General features: G+C 35.9%; 1 protein-coding gene across 4 annotated transcripts; it reads right to left on the bottom strand.

Moving 5' to 3' along the window:
- Positions 1-4,391: 4,391 nt before the first annotated feature.
- LOC125659929 (hydroxylysine kinase-like) lies at positions 4,392-16,965 on the bottom strand. Of its 4 annotated transcripts, none has more exons than XM_048891739.2 (6): positions 16,872-16,965; positions 6,615-6,912; positions 6,355-6,477; positions 5,963-6,099; positions 5,051-5,225; positions 4,392-4,945 (listed from the first exon to the last, which is right to left on the bottom strand). In XM_048891739.2, exons 2-6 carry the CDS (start codon positions 6,865-6,867, stop codon positions 4,482-4,484), a joined length of 1,152 nt encoding a protein of 383 aa, XP_048747696.2. In that variant the 5' UTR covers positions 6,868-6,912; positions 16,872-16,965; the 3' UTR covers positions 4,392-4,481. The 4 variants fall into 4 exon arrangements, with proteins under 4 accessions (XP_048747696.2, XP_048747694.2, XP_048747693.2 ...); XM_048891737.2 differs by lacking the exon at positions 16,872-16,965 and adding an exon at positions 10,451-10,599; XM_048891736.2 differs by lacking the exon at positions 16,872-16,965 and adding an exon at positions 9,851-9,987.
- Between the last annotated feature and the right edge of the window lie 608 nt (positions 16,966-17,573).

Below are 17,573 nucleotides of genomic sequence, written 5' to 3'. Positions count from 1 at the left end.
TCGAGTCGCAGACCAGGCAGACGGTACACGTTTAATCATACAAATGTCTCGAACCTCAACTTGTCATTACGCAAATGACGGATCCACATTTTACATAGTATTTTCTTTTCAGATGACTTGGTTGGGTCAGGAATTTCGAGAAGAAAAAAATCACATCTCCCCTTCGCATTAGTGTAATTAACTGCTTGACAGGAAGGCATCAACCTCTTTACAATGCATTAGTAAAATTTACCACATGTATATCTGTGATAATCTTAGAATCTCCTCAAAATCGAAACAGACGGTGTGACGTCAAAATTATTGATGTTTGTGGTCTTGAATACAAAAGAGTTCCACATCATGTTAGCCTTTATAGAGAGCGGGAATTTCAATTTTCAAATTAGTACTAAAGCTTATCTAGGCCGTTTATCAACAGAATAGTATGCAAAATCTTTATCATATAATTAATCCTGCCCTTTAAGGTTACTGGACATGTTTGTATGTTTCATGTAGTTGCTTTTCTTGTATCTATATGTTTGTATGATTATAGAATGCCTCGGTAAGAATACTGCATTGTACTTAACGACTCCTTGACAATGCAAACACATCTGTCACTCCTAATACAGTATTTATAATCATTCTATATATCCGACATACATGATTTGTATCTTAATCCTCATTTCATGATAAAAAAAATAATTGCATTTAACATTATTGCTAGTGTAATAGTCACAATTCGTGACACACATTTTTAATTTACAAAACATTCTTAGGTAATATGAGAGAAGACTTCTCTTCGAAGATATGAAAGAGAGAAACGTTTAATCTATAACTTTCAAAGCACATCTAATGACTTTGTTGCAAAAGCTCACGATCTGACCAATTTACATGAAATTGAGATCCTCGAAAGATGGTAGGCATTGTATACGAAAATATAGAAAATTCTGTTTAATAGACAACATCCTTCGACACTCTCTACACGCATTCATCAAATCGAAACACAAATGTACAGAGTGGTCCACGAAAGAAACCATTTGTGTCCGTGCCTGAGTACTGTCTGATGGTCAAGGACGAAAGTAGATAGATACATTTAAGCTACAGTGCACAACCTCTAAATGAATTATATTACACCTTTAAAATTTTCTTTACTTTTGGACATCTACCAGACAAACAGGGTGCGTAGTTTTATTGTACAGGAATCACAGCATCTGTCCAGCTATTGTCATTTCATCCCACTTTTCACTAACTTGTCACAAAGCCTGCATATGACCAAATATTGTGTAATTATTATAAAGCAAGGTCATCTGGCCAAAGTGAAGGTCACCAGTAACAAAATGACCGCAGGCCTTAACGGTTACCTAGAAAAAATATCCTGTTCTGAATATCCAAGCTAAATTCTAAAATTCAGCAACAATATAAAACAAGGTGTGTTCTTATATAAAACTTCAATGACCTCAAAAGTGCATATACTGATGAAAGGCTTTATATAATATATGTATTAACACAGGAATTACAAATAGGTGTTATATTTCTCTTGCAACCTGAGTTAAGGAGCAAAACTTACAGCGAATGGTGTGAATAAGATTCAAGATTATTTCAAGAAAAGAAAGTAATGTGTGAAAATGTGAATTAATTTCATATAATCCTATATTAATGAATACGACTTTATTTTTATTACCTATATATTGAATGACAATTTTTGCATGCATTTGTGCACGCACTCTCATGCCTTTTTTAATTCACAGAATCTTAATGAATTCATGTCTTGAAAATTACGATGCAACTGCATTCGAAGAAAAAAAAACCTCTGTAAAACCGGATGTTAAACCAGTCAGCACCTTTGTTTATATTCATATAGGAGCATTGCATCTAATCAATGGTAACAGTCTAAGAGAACAATGTCAATTTTTGTTACAAAAATAAAATTGGTATAATTAGTTGTTAGCGAGAAATTGAAAATAAACTCTTTACACCCAAATGACTAATGATGCACATTAGTTACAGAAGAGTGCTTCCGTGATGAAATGGTTTATACTGGTAATTCCAAGGTCGTTAGTACATGTGTGTCCACGAACAAGTTGCATGGACCCATTCCACCTGGCTGAAGATAGTTTTAGAATATATTATATTTATGGCCACGTATCAATTTATTAAAAACGGCATTCATAGGAAATACGTACATCAGCCTTGTTTAAACAAAGAACTTGAATTAGTGTGAATAGACAGTCTTGTTTAAAGAAATCGGGGGATTGGCGGCCTATACGTCATCACGCCTCGGTAAAAAGAAAAAAACGAAAGAAAAAAAAATGATATGAAAAGGAAAGAAAAATAAAAGTTTTATGAAGCAAGCATTAATTCAGCAGTTTGTGACTCAATTTAATTAATATTTGTGACTCAATTTAATAATAATATATTGATATTGCCAAACAGTATCAGTTCATTCCATTTCAAATTGTCTGTTTTCGAATCAAAAAGTAGGGTTTACATGTATCCACAAAAAACGCTAAACCCAGGAGCTTTCGGGGGCTTCGCCCCTGGACCCCAACAGGGATTAGCTCTGGACCCATTGGAGGCCTTAAGGCGGCCCACAGACCTACTGCCTTTTTGAGCGTGCATATCCTTTCGTTTTAGCTACGTCCCTTGGAATGCTACTGTACAAATATTTATTTCTCGAGACAAATTTATTGGGGTTTTTTTAAATTGCAAAGAATTTCGTTATCATTATTTCATGAGGCCTTTAGCCAGTGACTTTACGTGGTAGTGCTTCATTATAATTGATCATTCGAAAAAATTTCCCCACTTTAAATGTTAAACAACGAAATACGTGATGGTCAGTGTATAGAACCATTCCAATCGACCACAATTATTCCGTAAAGATATCTGTCTATTCCTTTGATGTGTGTTAATGACTGTGTACCATAGCATTCCAATATTATTTCTTAAACTGTACTTCACTGAAACGTAATCCCTTCGTTTTGAATTAGCACCTAATTCTAGGCCTTAGTGATTTACAGTCGAAGTAGTTCAAAAAATCGCCTATAATAGGTTCAGTCGACTGGTGAACGTTACACAAGCGAGATGATCTAGATGACAGATTTGGAGCGGTGTTAGATTTAATTAAAAATATTACCGCTACATCAAGTTAATTCTACGAGAGGTGGGTCGTTATCCAACATCTAATGAGAAAACCAACCCAAAACAAGTGATAATAACAATAATGAAAAATGCTACATTCGGGTTTTTTTTGGTTATAGAAAAGTGTCACTGTTCGGCTTTATAGCACGTGTTTCTTGGAAGTGTTGAGTTCATTGATCATTGTGTACATCATAAAGGTCTGGCACGATGTTATATTGATATGAAGCTTCTTAGTTATTGAGAAATAATTAATAGTTGTATGGTTTACGTAGGTTCTCGAACTTGGTTTGGAAGGCTGAAAATTTGCTCTAGAAAATGTTTACGTTGGATGAGAGAGGATTAAACTTCATAAAATTAAGAATATTGATATACAAACTGAGAAATGAAATCTATGTATTCTTTTGCTCTCATTTTTTTAATAGTTACAAAAAGGGGGAGGTGTTGATTTTATATTTTTCCAATCCGTCTGCATGTCTTTAGGCATTTTTTTGTGGTTCCAAGAATAACTTAGAAATATTGGTCCAAGCCAAAGTATTGTTAAAGACATATTAAGCATGTTTGTATTGTTCTTTAGAAGATAAGACTTGTATTTTTTTTTGGTATGAAAAGCTGTTTGGAAATTGTATGTAAAGCTAGATGGAAATTGTTCATTAAATCATACGGAAATTGGCCATCTGACGGTATAATCCACTGAATAGGACAGCTCCACTTCAAGCAGATCCAATTAGATATTATCATTTCCAATGATGAAACAGATACACACAAAAAGAATACTACCCGGCATATCTTTATTTCGTCGTATCAGCCCCCCCCCCCCCTCCCCCATAGGTTTTGTCATTGGCAAACAGTAGAGTTGAGGGACGTGGTTGATTTATGAAAAAAGGATAATGTTCATGTAGTAACTTGACTTTGGTAAAACGTGTCATTTAGTACAGACATTGCTGAATTTGAGATAATTCAAAATGAACGAAACCAATACATGATCTTCCATTCACACTGTCCGCACAATTACTAAAACCTTCCATTTTGTGTACAAGTATTTTATTTGTTCAACACCGGTGTGATGTTAGCGTAAGTGAATCTTTCACTACTGAATCTTACATTGTGAAGGGATGATGCCTTGCTTTGGTGAGCCCTTGTCTCAAGTTTCTCAATAAACTGCTGTGACTCGTGTATAATTAAGATAAATTCACAATGTAATCGAGCAATTATGGAACTCAAAATAGAAAGAACATCTACTTTGAATATGATGGTATGATTTCAATTTCAAAAATGCACACATGTACATGTACTTTATTGCTAATCAAAGAAATAAACGTAGATTCTCCTAGTTCACAATGGCCACACGTTAAATTAAACATTCACCTCTAATATTCATACTCTTCAATGATCTTGTTCCATCGAGCATCAATTTCAGGCTTTGGGGTTTCCCACAGCAGATAAAGCAATGGCCACCCACGAGCTGCGGTATTTAAAACATATGTGTTGCTAGGATCCATATAATTGGTGTAGGCACCCATGACCAAGGACTGCGCAATTCGAGCGCAGACACAAACCTTCATTATCTCCCTTTCTGTGCTATTCAAATTGCGTTCAGATAAATATCCTGCCAGGACATACCCTCCGACATCCCTTTGGTCAATTTCTTTACATTTTACGGACATGTAGGCGATGCAGATGGCAACATCAAACACCGTGTAGGACAGTACTACGTCATTAAAATCTATGAGCGCGGTAACGTCACAAACACGTGATTCCTGAGGAACATTGTCTTGTCCAGGAGAGTCATGTGTTAGGATGTTGCACTCATTTAAATCACCATGAATCATGCCTATGGCAAGGAGGAAAAGAGAAAGGAAACACAAAAAAATCAAAATCATTATAGATTTCAAAGAGAAATTCAAGAACGAAGCTAAAATAGCAAATTCTTTCTCACCTTTCGTGAGCTTGTCATATTTAGGGACTACTTCTTTCGTAAATGCGTCAATGATCTCAACCATCAACGACCTTCTCTTCTCGTCTTGTACTCCGCCGAGGAACTCGCGCAAATGCTCCATTTCAGTTAAATTCCACATGTATTTGTATGTGTCAAAGAATCCATGGTGAAACCCCTGAGTTACAAATGAAAACTTATACATTTTGGAGTTCAACGTCCTAAGTCATCAGACACAGCGCACATGAATATATTGAAGAATACTTTGAGTTAGCCGCATAACACCTTCTACATAACAGAAAACGTCCACTAAAACATATACATGTAATCCTATACAAAATTCAATTCCAATGCAAAAAAAAATTGTTTTGTTAAATCTAAACCGCATTATATGAAACAGAGGTATGGATTGTGTATTTAGAAGAAAGATAAACTTCAGTTTTAATTTTCATTAATATCAGGAAACAGCCATCATAATCCGAACTTGCACGCTAGGCACAATATATTATATGGATAAATTCATTGTTGATTAGAGTGGTTCAAGATTAAGCCATACTACATAACACACTCGAGTCTCTGAAAAGACATGTACATGCAGTAAATAAATGTATACATAAATTTACTGAACCAATGTGTGTGTGCATGCCGTGCTTGCGTGTGCATGTGCCGTGCGTATGCGCATGCGCGCGTGTGGATTAGACAGACTGTTAACAAATATATGCCGGACAAGTAGTCTCCATGCTCTGAAGGTGACATAATAAGCCAAAAAGAATAATCGGATGTTATCATGTAGGATCATGTGATGAGATCTTCCTATACAGACACAAATCCAACTTCAGCTTAATCCTAAACCTTAGTATCGCATACAGTTTAATCATTTTACAGAGGCATATAATAAAATACATATTGCATTACCTCTAACGAATTGTGCAGTCTTCCAACAAGTTTCCCAATGTTATAAAGACTTCCTGGCTGCGTTGCTTTGCCCTCGAAAGTCTCGCCAGGAATATATGTCATTAGACGGACAAGGTAGAAATGGAATGGTGTGGAATCTGGGAGAGAAAATTGTCATTTTACTTCAATATTCCGGAAAAAAAGATGTCTTACTAGTAAGTAATCTTAGCAGCACATGTAATATACCCAGGAGAATACGTTTACTTACAATTTGTTGTGCTTTACATGTAAAACTTCATCATTTGATAAGGTATGTGTACCAACTATAATGAATGACACCATATTTGTCTCAGATTCCGTTATTTTCGGTATACAATACATGTATGTACATGTAATTTGTAAGATTACTTAACCTGTAATATTTTCGGAATGGTAAATTTTTTCTAGTGACGTGGTTTCGCCTTTCAAATTTTTCACCAATTTAGGAATGGGCACACCTTTTTTGTCGATGTGAGCCATCATGGCGTGTTGCGCTTCTGCGAAAGTAGAAATAGGAACATGTCAATGCTACATGTAAGTTCATTGATGGAAAGAAATCAAAATTAGTCTAAACCATGCTACAAGTAATGGTTGGACATAAAAAAATTTTTTTTAAAGGCGATTTATACTTTACCTACTAATAAAGGATTTTTGGACTGCATTTTGTTTAGAATTTTCAGAACGTATCCATCAGGTGAGGGATGAGATATGTACGGGTTTTCTGATTGATCAGTAACAGTCACGTGATAGTTTCGGTCATCATAGCTGTCCAGTTCTTCGCACGATTCCACGGTCAGTCCATATAATGTCTTTATAAGATGAGGGAGATGTTTCTGCGGAACAAAGGGTTTTATTGTCTCCCCTGCAGTTTGCAGCATGTCGCTCATTCTGGTTGCAGTGTGTTCACTATGACAAAAATGTCATTAAATTATCTGCCGAGAAAATCAAAAGAAAATATTTAGATGGATGGCAATAGTGTGAAGATTACTGGATGCTTAAAGATGCTCGCTCCCAAGATTTCAGCATCAAATTTTGTAAACTTTGTGTTTATCGGGGTTTTCTGGACACCATACCTAAAAGTTGTAAATCCAAAGTTAGAAACTTCCAATGTACTGTACTACACTCTGTTCATAATGTTTTTGAAGACTAAATTCAGTATTTTGTACCGGGAAATCCCAAAACTTGATTATCAAAGTCTGATTTTTATTTATACCACAAATACAAATTAAACATCTCAAATTGATATAATATTTTATAGAGAAATAATATTACTTTCTAAGTCTAAATATTTATACTAGAAAGAAGGGCTTAGTATATTTTAAAAGTACATATTATTTGACGACGGGTGATATTAGTAACAAATTGAACACATTCATACACATGTTCTCGTCATTCGCGAATCTGCTGAGAACGGAGCACAACAACGGATACGGCACTCTTTGGTACGGCGGTCTGGAACGCACTCTTTGGTACGGCGGTCTGGAACGCACTCTTTGGTACGACGGTCTCGAACGCACTCTTTAGTATGGCGGTCTGGAACGCACTCTTTGGTATGACGGTCTCGAACGCACTCTTTGGGATCAAATGCGGTAGCTGAGTCGTAGAGTGTTCGCTTCATAAGCGGGAGGTCGTAAGTTCGAGTCCCCCTCGTGCCATGATGTTAATATAGGTAGTGAGTGCTCCTTCGTAAAGCGCTCGGTATTTAGAAGTGACGATCACAGGGTTTTCGGATATGACATCTGCTTCGTACTTAATATTTTAGTCCCGTGCGGATCCGGGTTAGAATAGGAGTCCTCAATACCCCCTTGCTTGTCGTAAGAGGCGACTAAATGGTGCGGTCCTTCGGATGAGATCGCAAAAACCGTGGCCCTGTGACCCAGTAGATATGACAAGATAAAGATCCCTCCCTGCTCAAAGACCGAAAGCGCCGATCATAGGCCTAAATTTTGCAGTCTTTCACCGGCAATGTTGAGGTTTCCATTTGAGTGAAAAATTCTCAAGCGGAATGTTAAACAATATACAATCAATCAATCACAGCGGGTGTGACCGGTCGACAGGGGATGCTTACTCCTAGGCACCTGATCCCACCTCTGCTATATCCAGGGGTCCGTGTTTGCCTAACTCTCTATTTTGTATTCCTTATAGGAGTTATGAGATTGATAAATGTTCGTTATTTTCACCTTAAAAACGGAGGCCTTGTGTCGCGTTAGGAGTTAGAACGTTAAAGGACCCTCACTGTTACGGCCCTGAGCGCTAAGCATACGTCTAACTTTGTAGTACTTCACTTACAGCTGTAGACGTCTCAATATAAGTGAAAAATTCTCGACGGGACATAAATCAATTAATCTCTCGCCACTCGATTTGGTCCCTGGCTTCGGTCGGCACCAAATCTCTTGGAACTCGAGAAAAGTTTACCAACATATACCTCTTATTCAGTTACAAAACAGCCACATGTAACTTATTCCCTAAGGAAAGGGTGACAACATGAACAACACCTCCCGTTTAATACAAAATAATGCGGAAGGTATCAACCAAAATCACATGAAAATAAATAACTTTAATGTGAGTAATTGTTTTCCAATGCAATATCTACTGATTTAACTCTTAAAACCATAACTTGAGGAAACTACATGTACAATATATGTGTAAAAAATCAGATCCGCCACAGGTTTATCGGGGTGAAAGTTACCCTAAACTACACGCACTATTTATATGTTTTAAATGAAATGAACAGGTACCCGATTTACGCGGCTGAACGAAGCATGTGATCTCTCTGTTAAGCAGACACAAACTAGGCATTACAAAAATTCTTACCGTCAGATGACAACGATGAATTGTAACAGTTCTATGTGACCAGTATGTGACAGTCGATTTCGGGATGGGGGGCAAAATCTCCATTGAGAGCATAAAACTATAAACATTTTGTAGGTTACCTTGGACAGGTTAGATAAGAGATACAATTTATATGGTGAAATGTATTTATAGATTTTGTTTGTAAACGTTCAGAGGTTGCACTTACGAGATAATAGTGCACAATAAACATCCACGTCACGTGACACGTTGGTCGGCCGTAAGGTACAAGCCAGATACATAAAGGCTATAGTCATGTACTTTGTATTCTTTAAAATGTCGGATAAAACAAATTAGTTTACTCCCCTCCCCAACATCTCTTTGATCCGCCTTTTTGTAAAACATGACTAATCTACGAAGAATGGTCATAAAATGGATGCCTCTTCCATTCCCATTAGCTATCCTAGGGTTTGCAATAGATTACCAGAACAAAGGGGGGGGGGGGGGTCCACTTCTCCCTCCCCTCTCTCACATCACCCTTCCATTTCTTCTCTCCCTGTCTCCATATGAGTGAAATATTCTCAAGATGGACGTTAAACAATATTCAATCAATCCCTCTACTGAGAAATCCCTTAATAGAAATGGACCTTTTAAGACGACAGGCACTCGGAGAAATTTCTCTCTGATATTCATTCCGGAACACAATCAAACTGAAACACTTAACTACTCAGCTGCAAGATATTGAGGAGTTTTCTCATTGTCTCCGGAATCAATTAAATAGGGTAATTTTAAGGCACTGTGGAGCATTTAAAACAATATGAGAAAAGTTTACTTCGCTTTCAGGCCTGTCTGGTACATTCTGCTCAAAATACTAATGATATTGTAAAAACCACAGTTAAATGAAGATGACGTTTTCCGATCTAAATCGATTGACAAATCAAATAATGATGACAAGTCCCAAATCATTTGCAAGTTGGAAAGTTGGAAAATAAAACTAAACTAGAACTACTCTGTCAAACAAACTCGTATTAACGTGGAAAATTCTCAACAAATGTGATAATCTATCATGCAAGAACAGACCCGTGCGTAACGGTGAAATTGTTTTGGGATTATCATGGTCACATCTTCATTACGCTGAGAAAGGGCTCAGAGTTAGTATTCTCTCCATCAGCGAGCAACACAAAGGCAATGCCACCGGAAGCGAAAAACCACGAACCGATCGAACCACTGAACGCGTATTCTAGAGTTATGGTTCCTGGATGATTCCAGTGCAACAACTCCAAAACAAATGTAACTTGAGTGAAATACATGTAGTGCTTGTGCCAAGGAAAGGCAGAGGTCTAGATAGTACTGTATTTACTATAACTATAACAGTAAATCTTAGACAACGTTATCGGGTTGTTGCAGGTACATATTGACCAAGCATTTCGCTAATATTAAATGAGTGTTGGTTCAATGTATCTCAGAATTCTTAGTGACAATGATAGTCAAGGGACGAAGTTCTGGGAAATGTCTGCATACTGATAGATTCAGGTACATGTTTATATACCTCACAACGCCACTTTCATTTCATAATGGTCATACGCGTCGTTTCTAACATTTTTTTCTAAAACTACTTTGACATCTTGATTTGAAGATTTCCGAAATGGGTTTATATCTGGTATATTTTAGCTATATTACTTAACGTCGTATGTCGCCCTCTAGTTAGTTTAGGTCATCTAACTGGTGATACAAGAGTCCTGGAATCGATCTCCGTTTGATCCAAGGATTTTTCTCCTCTTCTACAATAATTTCGTCATGTTCATATACATGTACATGTATATAACATTCTGTAATACATAAAAGTTAATTTCCGCATTAACAGTGGCGGATCCCAACAAAAAAAAAAATAACTTTAGTTACTTGCCATAACTAAGAACTTTCAAAATATGCTAAATCTATAAACCTGAAGTTTTTATTGTATAAACAATCTATTATAAGATGCAAGTGAATTGTACCTGGAATGCCACGAAAAAATATAATTATGTTACTGAGAAATTATGTTACTGAGAAACGTTGAGTATGATGCAAATAAGGCATATGAAAAACAAGTTTGGTTACACAAAAATATCGACTTTTAAACTTTAAACTGTTAAAATGCTCTTATTGATACGACTGATTGGAATGAAATGTTATTAAACACAGCAGTCATAAATAAAACAAGAGGAATTTTTTCTCTGCAGCTTTTTTTTTTTTTTTTTTGGTAATGTAAGATAATGTATACTTCAAACATCCATTACAATTAGGCATAATGATAAACATTTCGATTGATTCCATTCGGCATTGATAAAAGCTATTGAAAGAGAAAACGCCAACACAACTGACAGAGAATATGATGAGGAGCATTTAACGAAGGCAAGTAACATGAGCAATACGAAAAATATATGGGATGAGCATAGTTTTGTAAAGTACATCTGAAAGATGCAAATAACATGAAGATGTATCAAAAACTGTGTAAAATAATATTTACATATTAAGTTATGTATCCCTTCATTACCACACACGATAGAAAAAAGATGATTATATACAGTCTGTATATCTTTTTAAAAAATATATATACATGTGTATAAACTAAAAACTTTGAATAAATATTTTGTGGCTATTTCAATTGTTGAAGATGGGAAAAAGTGCTTTCATTATTCATTTCTATAAATGAGATACGTATTTAATACAGAATAAGATGTTCTATTTTTCCTGGTAAATAAGGCATTAGACGAGAGATGAAATTAGTCACTGCGAAACCTCTGTGTTTACCGTTCAACACATCACAAGAATTAACGCATTACCCTTGTATAAGATGGATGATCCATCACTTTTTTTTTCTAACCATAAGAACTGAAATGTCACTTCTGAATCGAAATTATGGAGTGTATTATATTAAAAAATAGTTACAGTATCGTCTTCATGTATGCAATAATTTTGTTGTAGATCCAGATTTGTGTCTGGCCTCTGTTTACTGTATCAGCTTATTGAAGTTTGATAAAATTTTGAAATACCTGTATATTAATGTGGGTAAATCACATTGCAGGGAAGTGACTTTCGGAGGCGTTTGGTTGCGTGTGGCATTTTAAGTTTAAAATTAATAAGATATGTGATTTATGGTACTTTACTGTATACTCCAGTGTTTTTCAACCTGTACATTAGATGGCGTAAAACATGTCACAAAATCATTAGGCCTAAATGAAAATAAAAAACAACCTGTAAATTATTAATCTGAGATTTATCAAAATATTCTAGTTACATGTAGCATAATTTATCCAAAATTCCGTCAAGGAATCATTTGTGTTGGGGACGAACTTATTTTATACCTATAGAAATTGTAAAGGACAAGGTCATTCAAAAATAGCACATCAAAATATTGAAATGCAATGTACAGTCTACTAGATGGTAAAATACAATTGTCGTTGTCAGTGCTACTGAGACTGCATTATGTTTATCTTTTGATGTACCAATGAATCAACCAAGCCCCTATCTTTGCTCGTCACGAAAATATTAACAGCTGTGAAGGAGAAACTTCAAACTTACTGTGCGAGACAACATATGCCAGAAGTGGTGTAAATGAAATGTGGATTCTAAAGAACTTTTAGTAAACTTGAAATCGCAAAACTTTTCTCAGATCAACAACATCAAAACCTATGACTTTTCAAAACTTTACACGACCATTCCTCACGATAAATTAAAGACTAGACTTTTTGACATCATAGACAGTTGCTTCTTCAACAAAAATGGAAAACAGAAATATTCATATCTAGTGATCAGTCATTCAAACAATTACTTTGTTAAACACCACTCTGATTCCACGCAGAAGTACTCTGAAGTTGAAATAAAAAATATGCTACATTTCCTCATTGACATTAACTTCGTGGTCTTTGGTGATCAGATCTTCCAACAGTCTGTTGGAATTCCCATGGACACGAATTGTGCTCCTTTGTTAGCTGACTTGTTTTTATATTCATATGAAGCAGAATTTATTCAGAAACTTCTACGTGAGAAGAAAAAATCTCTCGTTGTGGCGTTCAATTTGACATTTAGATATATCGACGACGTTTATCTATTAACAACAATAACTTTCATTCATATGTCGATTCGATATATCCCTGCGAGCTCGAAATAAAAGACACCACACAGTCGTCCACGTCTCCTTCATACTTAAATATGTTATTGAAAGTAGATATTAACGGCAAACTGTAACAACTCAACTTTGTGACAAACGGGATGATTTCAGCTTCTCCCTCGTCAACTTCTCCCACTATCACCCACATATGGTGTTTATATCTCTCAATTGATTCGATATATATCTCAAAACGGCGTTTTAAATCTTTGACCCGGTTCTTAGTGTCCGATCCGGTTCTTTTAATATCCGAATGTCCAGCGTTGTATTTAAAACATTACAAGTGTATAAGCGTTATCAATGATATCATCATGTAAAACAAATTAATATATTTTAGACTTCTTGTAACATGTATTCTGGTCCCCGCCCCACGCAACTCATTGATCACTCGTTTTTGGGACCACAAAACGAGTGATCAATAAGTGGTGGGGGCGGGGACCAGAATACATGTTACAATCAGGGCCGTAAATTAACCTTCAATTTGGAGGAGGCAGGAAATTAGGCGGGGGTCTGGGGGCCGCCCAGGCCCCCAGATGCTGAGCACATTTTGTGCACACTGAACACGTTTCGTGCAAAATCCTTGATTCTAGGGCCTTCTAAGATGTTACTTGACTAACTCATTCTAAAAGAAAGATTTGGAATGCTTTTTAAGGGAGGTATCATGTTCTTAGTTATTGGAAACAACATAAATTCTAATGAACTTTAAATTTTAATTTTTTTTGGCTCAAAAGTTGGAGGAGGCAGCTGCCTCCTCCGCCTCCATGTAATTTACGGCCCTGGTTACAATATCAATATGTGGAGCCCGTGTACTTTATAATTAACCCGCAAAATAAAAATCAGATAGCTACTTGTAAATTGTTTTAACACATTTTTATTACTTGTGTAAAAAGTTTTCATCATCAGGGATTTAACTGTAAAATAAAATTAGAGACTACTGTTCTATATAAATTACAGAATGTCAAACTATGGCGCCCACGCATACGCATTAGCTGCAAAAACACTAACGTATACGCTATCGCCCGAGGGCGCTAGCAATAATTACATCAACAACTGTACATCTTATACTTTATCTATTTTCATTTCCAGAAGAGTTCCAAAATTTAATTTAACAGGAGATTTGAATGTGTAGGAGTTATCTCTCTTATCAGAAAAAAAAATAATCTTCTCACAAAACGCTTATCGTGAGAAAGGTTTTTATCTCTTCAATTTCATAAAATAAAATATGTTTCAATCAATTACGAGAAATATTGTTGCACATTCAATTTTCGAATAGGGCTACAATTCCATAGGATCTCCGTAATGGTGCAAAATAATTTTATGAATAACCGATAATAAGCTCCGTATATTAGTCCCAAATGGTGTTTACACCAAAAGGAGTACCAACTTTGTGCTTGGGCATGTCTATTAAAGGTGTTTTTCATTAAACATCATGTACAGCATGTAAAATTCTTCGTCTGCTCTGCCATGTTTGTTATCGCGAGATCTCGTAGGTGAATCTACTGAGAAACCTCAACATTTACATCTGCGCGAAAATGTAGTTACTCGAGCCACTCCGACAAAGAAAGGAAAATGATATGGTTGCAGAAAGAATTTACATTCTGCTGTTCGTTTTTTTAACTTGATATTAAATCTAAACCTTTTTGATACCGACGAAATATCTTTCTCCTCCGTACTTGTCCATTGATGTAAATACTACCTTACATGTATATGGCATATGTAAATCACTTGACAATCGGAAGTTGAAATTTAAACTTCAGTACATCAAACATGGCGCACAAATATGAATCGAGAAAATTGGAATATATCGAAATTGTTGAAGACGGTAGAAAAGAGGCTCACAAATCGTAAGTTGCAGGTTGTGAATTTATATATTGACTAAAAAACATAGAATATCATTTTATTTACGTAAAGAAAAGTCAGCAAATGTTTAGAATGATCGAAAATTTTGCGGGAGTGAATCACTCCCGCTGTACGCCGGCATTTGCACCGTTACGGAGATCCTAAGGAGTTGTACCCCCCACCCCCACCCAAATAAAATCGGAGAGGGCTACATTATTGCAGCTAGCGCCATTCGTTCGCCTTTCGTTCCCTTTACGCTATGAGTTCCAAGTGATTCCTTCATTGTTTGCTTATCGGTCACTCATTATTGTTAATCAAAATCCGACATGATTAAAACGGTAAACAGTGTAATATGTATTGGTACATTTACCACTGGGAATTTGGTCCAAAAACCAAACTGAATGCTGTTTTAAAGTGTATTATTTGATTATGAATTCACCGATCTTTTATTTTGAAATAACAAGACGTGTTAGTGAAAGGTTGATGCCCATGCCAGCAAAGCTGATAATGGTCAAGGTTAAAGGTTTTTTTTTAAAAGTAGGTCAATGTCACGAGGTCAAAACATTTGGTATCAAATTTGTCACAAGTAATACACATGTAAAATATGAAAGCCCACCACTAACCGTTATGACCAGGGTTAAAGTCTCTGCGGACAAACGTACAGACCCAAAAACTTTATGTCCATAAAACTTGTATAGCAATCAAAAACATACTAGATTGCAAAAATTTATAAATATAAGAAATGGATATATTTTTTAAAAGAAACTACATGTACTTAAATTACAAAATATGAATATGATTAAGTTGATTGATTGATTGTATCTTGCTTAACGTCTCGCTCAAGAATTTTTCACTCATATGGAGATGTCACCAAGACCGGTGAAGGGCTTCAAATTTAAGCCTATGCTCGACGCTTACGGCCATTGAGCAAGTGAGGGTTTTTTAGCGTGCCACACCTACTGTGACACGGGTCATCCATTTTTAAGGTCATCTCCGAGGACCCGTGACATTCACACCTAATGCCGAGCGTTTGTCGGTTAAACTGTCACTACCCGTTTTAACGACTTAGGTATGTAGGGGCCGGAAATTCGAACCCCGGCCTTCCCGGGGTTCACGCTCTAGCCTCTCGGCCACCGCGGCGGTCAATATGATTAAGAATAGATAAAAACAATGGAAGAATAGATATAAACATTAATCCATGATTCCATTTTTATACTCCTGTAACACAATCCACACATAATTATAATAAACTAGGAAAATATATCGTTTCCATGGATAAGGTATGCTTGATAGATTCCATCTGAATTTCAAATGTAACATAGTTTGCTTTTAAAAATTGTTTGCAAATTGTCATGATACAGTTGTAGAATATCGCTTAGTTGCAAAATGTAAATCGTTTGCCAGTAGTTGTGACTATCAAATTGTAAACAAATGCCATGCTGGGGTCGGCGGGGGATAGAAATGTTAAATGTTTATCAGCAGTGCGGACAATCTTTATCCGGCAACATATTGCATTGTGCTGATTAATAATACGTATAACACTATAATATGTTGCTATCGCCATATGTCTTACTAAGTTTAATAACCCAGAAAATTACAAGAGTAAAACTGCTGTACCAGGGAAGGAATTTACATCGTGTAATTTACACAAAGTCAGTTGGACTAATTACTTCGAAAACTTTGCTATCGATCTTCTTTCTCACAAAATGCACAATGGGAAGAGAATAAAGGGTGTTAAAAATTAGAGAAATAAAAATATAACATATCTGTAAAAATCAGCAGAACTACACGTCATTTGCAATTAACTTGATTACTTTATACTCTACTTGTTCAAAGATTTAAAATAATCAGCTGCAAGATGTATGCCTATATACAAAACCCAATATCCGATTACTCCATTAAAGGTATCTTGTTTTAAAATGTCCGTATTATGAACGGTCACACCGACACGACCGCCAACTGAATGCATGAAATTGCCACATAATTAACACGTGTTATGATAATAACAACCTCTAGCTCCAAAATCGTGTCATGAATACATATTTGAATTCGGAAAAGTCAAATATAACCTTAGGGGTAAAACAGATGTTAGAATTAGCAAAATAAACTTACACGTTCTTTTTGTCGGTGACACCGGGGGAGGTCAAAATGTACGAAGTCGCAGTTCACCTATAAACATTTAAATGTATATGTCCAGTAATCGATGTGCTAGTTCACGTCATTATATTTCCACTCAAATACACACCTGCACGTTTAAAACATGTTCATGATATAAATATAGAACTTGATAAAAATTCATATTAGTGTGACACAAATGAAAACTGCAGTTACGCATATGTTACACCTGTATACAAAACTACTGGGTTACAATTGTAACTTCAACCATAACTCACCATATACAATCACGGGGAAAGGGTTGGGAGGTCAATTAAGATATTTTTCAATATTTTATGTATTAGTCGAATATGGATTTCGGTTGTGTCCGAGCCCCGGGAACTGATTTGTATCAACTAGTATCTACTACACTATGCAATCTTTGTCACAAGTTAGTATTCACTTTGAGTGTTTCGCTCGCCCAGTGATCGGCAAGCGATCGTTCATCCTTTCGTTCACTAGCGTTTATTTGTACTGTAATCGTTCATTCATTTGTTTTTCTTCTTATTCATATTTATTATTAAGAGTTCTAGTAAACACTTAGCTTGTTTTCATCCATTTTTCGTTCATTTCAACTAACACACCTGGGATGAAACTGGTGATAATAGGATGGATGTCAAAAGGTGTGAAAAATACACGGCAGGTGTTCGTTTGTTTCAC

The sequence above is a fragment of the Ostrea edulis genome, chromosome 9, assembly GCF_947568905.1.
Source record: "Ostrea edulis chromosome 9, xbOstEdul1.1, whole genome shotgun sequence".
In the NCBI taxonomy this organism is placed as follows: domain Eukaryota; kingdom Metazoa; phylum Mollusca; class Bivalvia; order Ostreida; family Ostreidae; genus Ostrea; species Ostrea edulis.
This window is presented reverse-complemented; position numbering and strand designations above follow the sequence as displayed.

What these genes read in the sequence shown, in the direction of transcription:
- LOC125659929 (XM_048891739.2), bottom strand. Translation starts at nt 6,867, where the DNA reads ATGAGCGACATGCTGCAAACTGCAGGGGAGACAATAAAACCCTTTGTT. An exon ending in CAAAAATCCTTTATTAGTAG is followed by an intron (nt 6,478 to 6,614) that starts GTAAAGTATAAA and finishes CTACTTTCGCAG; the next exon opens with AAGCGCAACACGCCATGATG. An exon ending in CCATTCCGAAAATATTACAG is followed by an intron (nt 6,100 to 6,354) that starts GTTAAGTAATCT and finishes TTTCTCTCCCAG; the next exon opens with ATTCCACACCATTCCATTTC.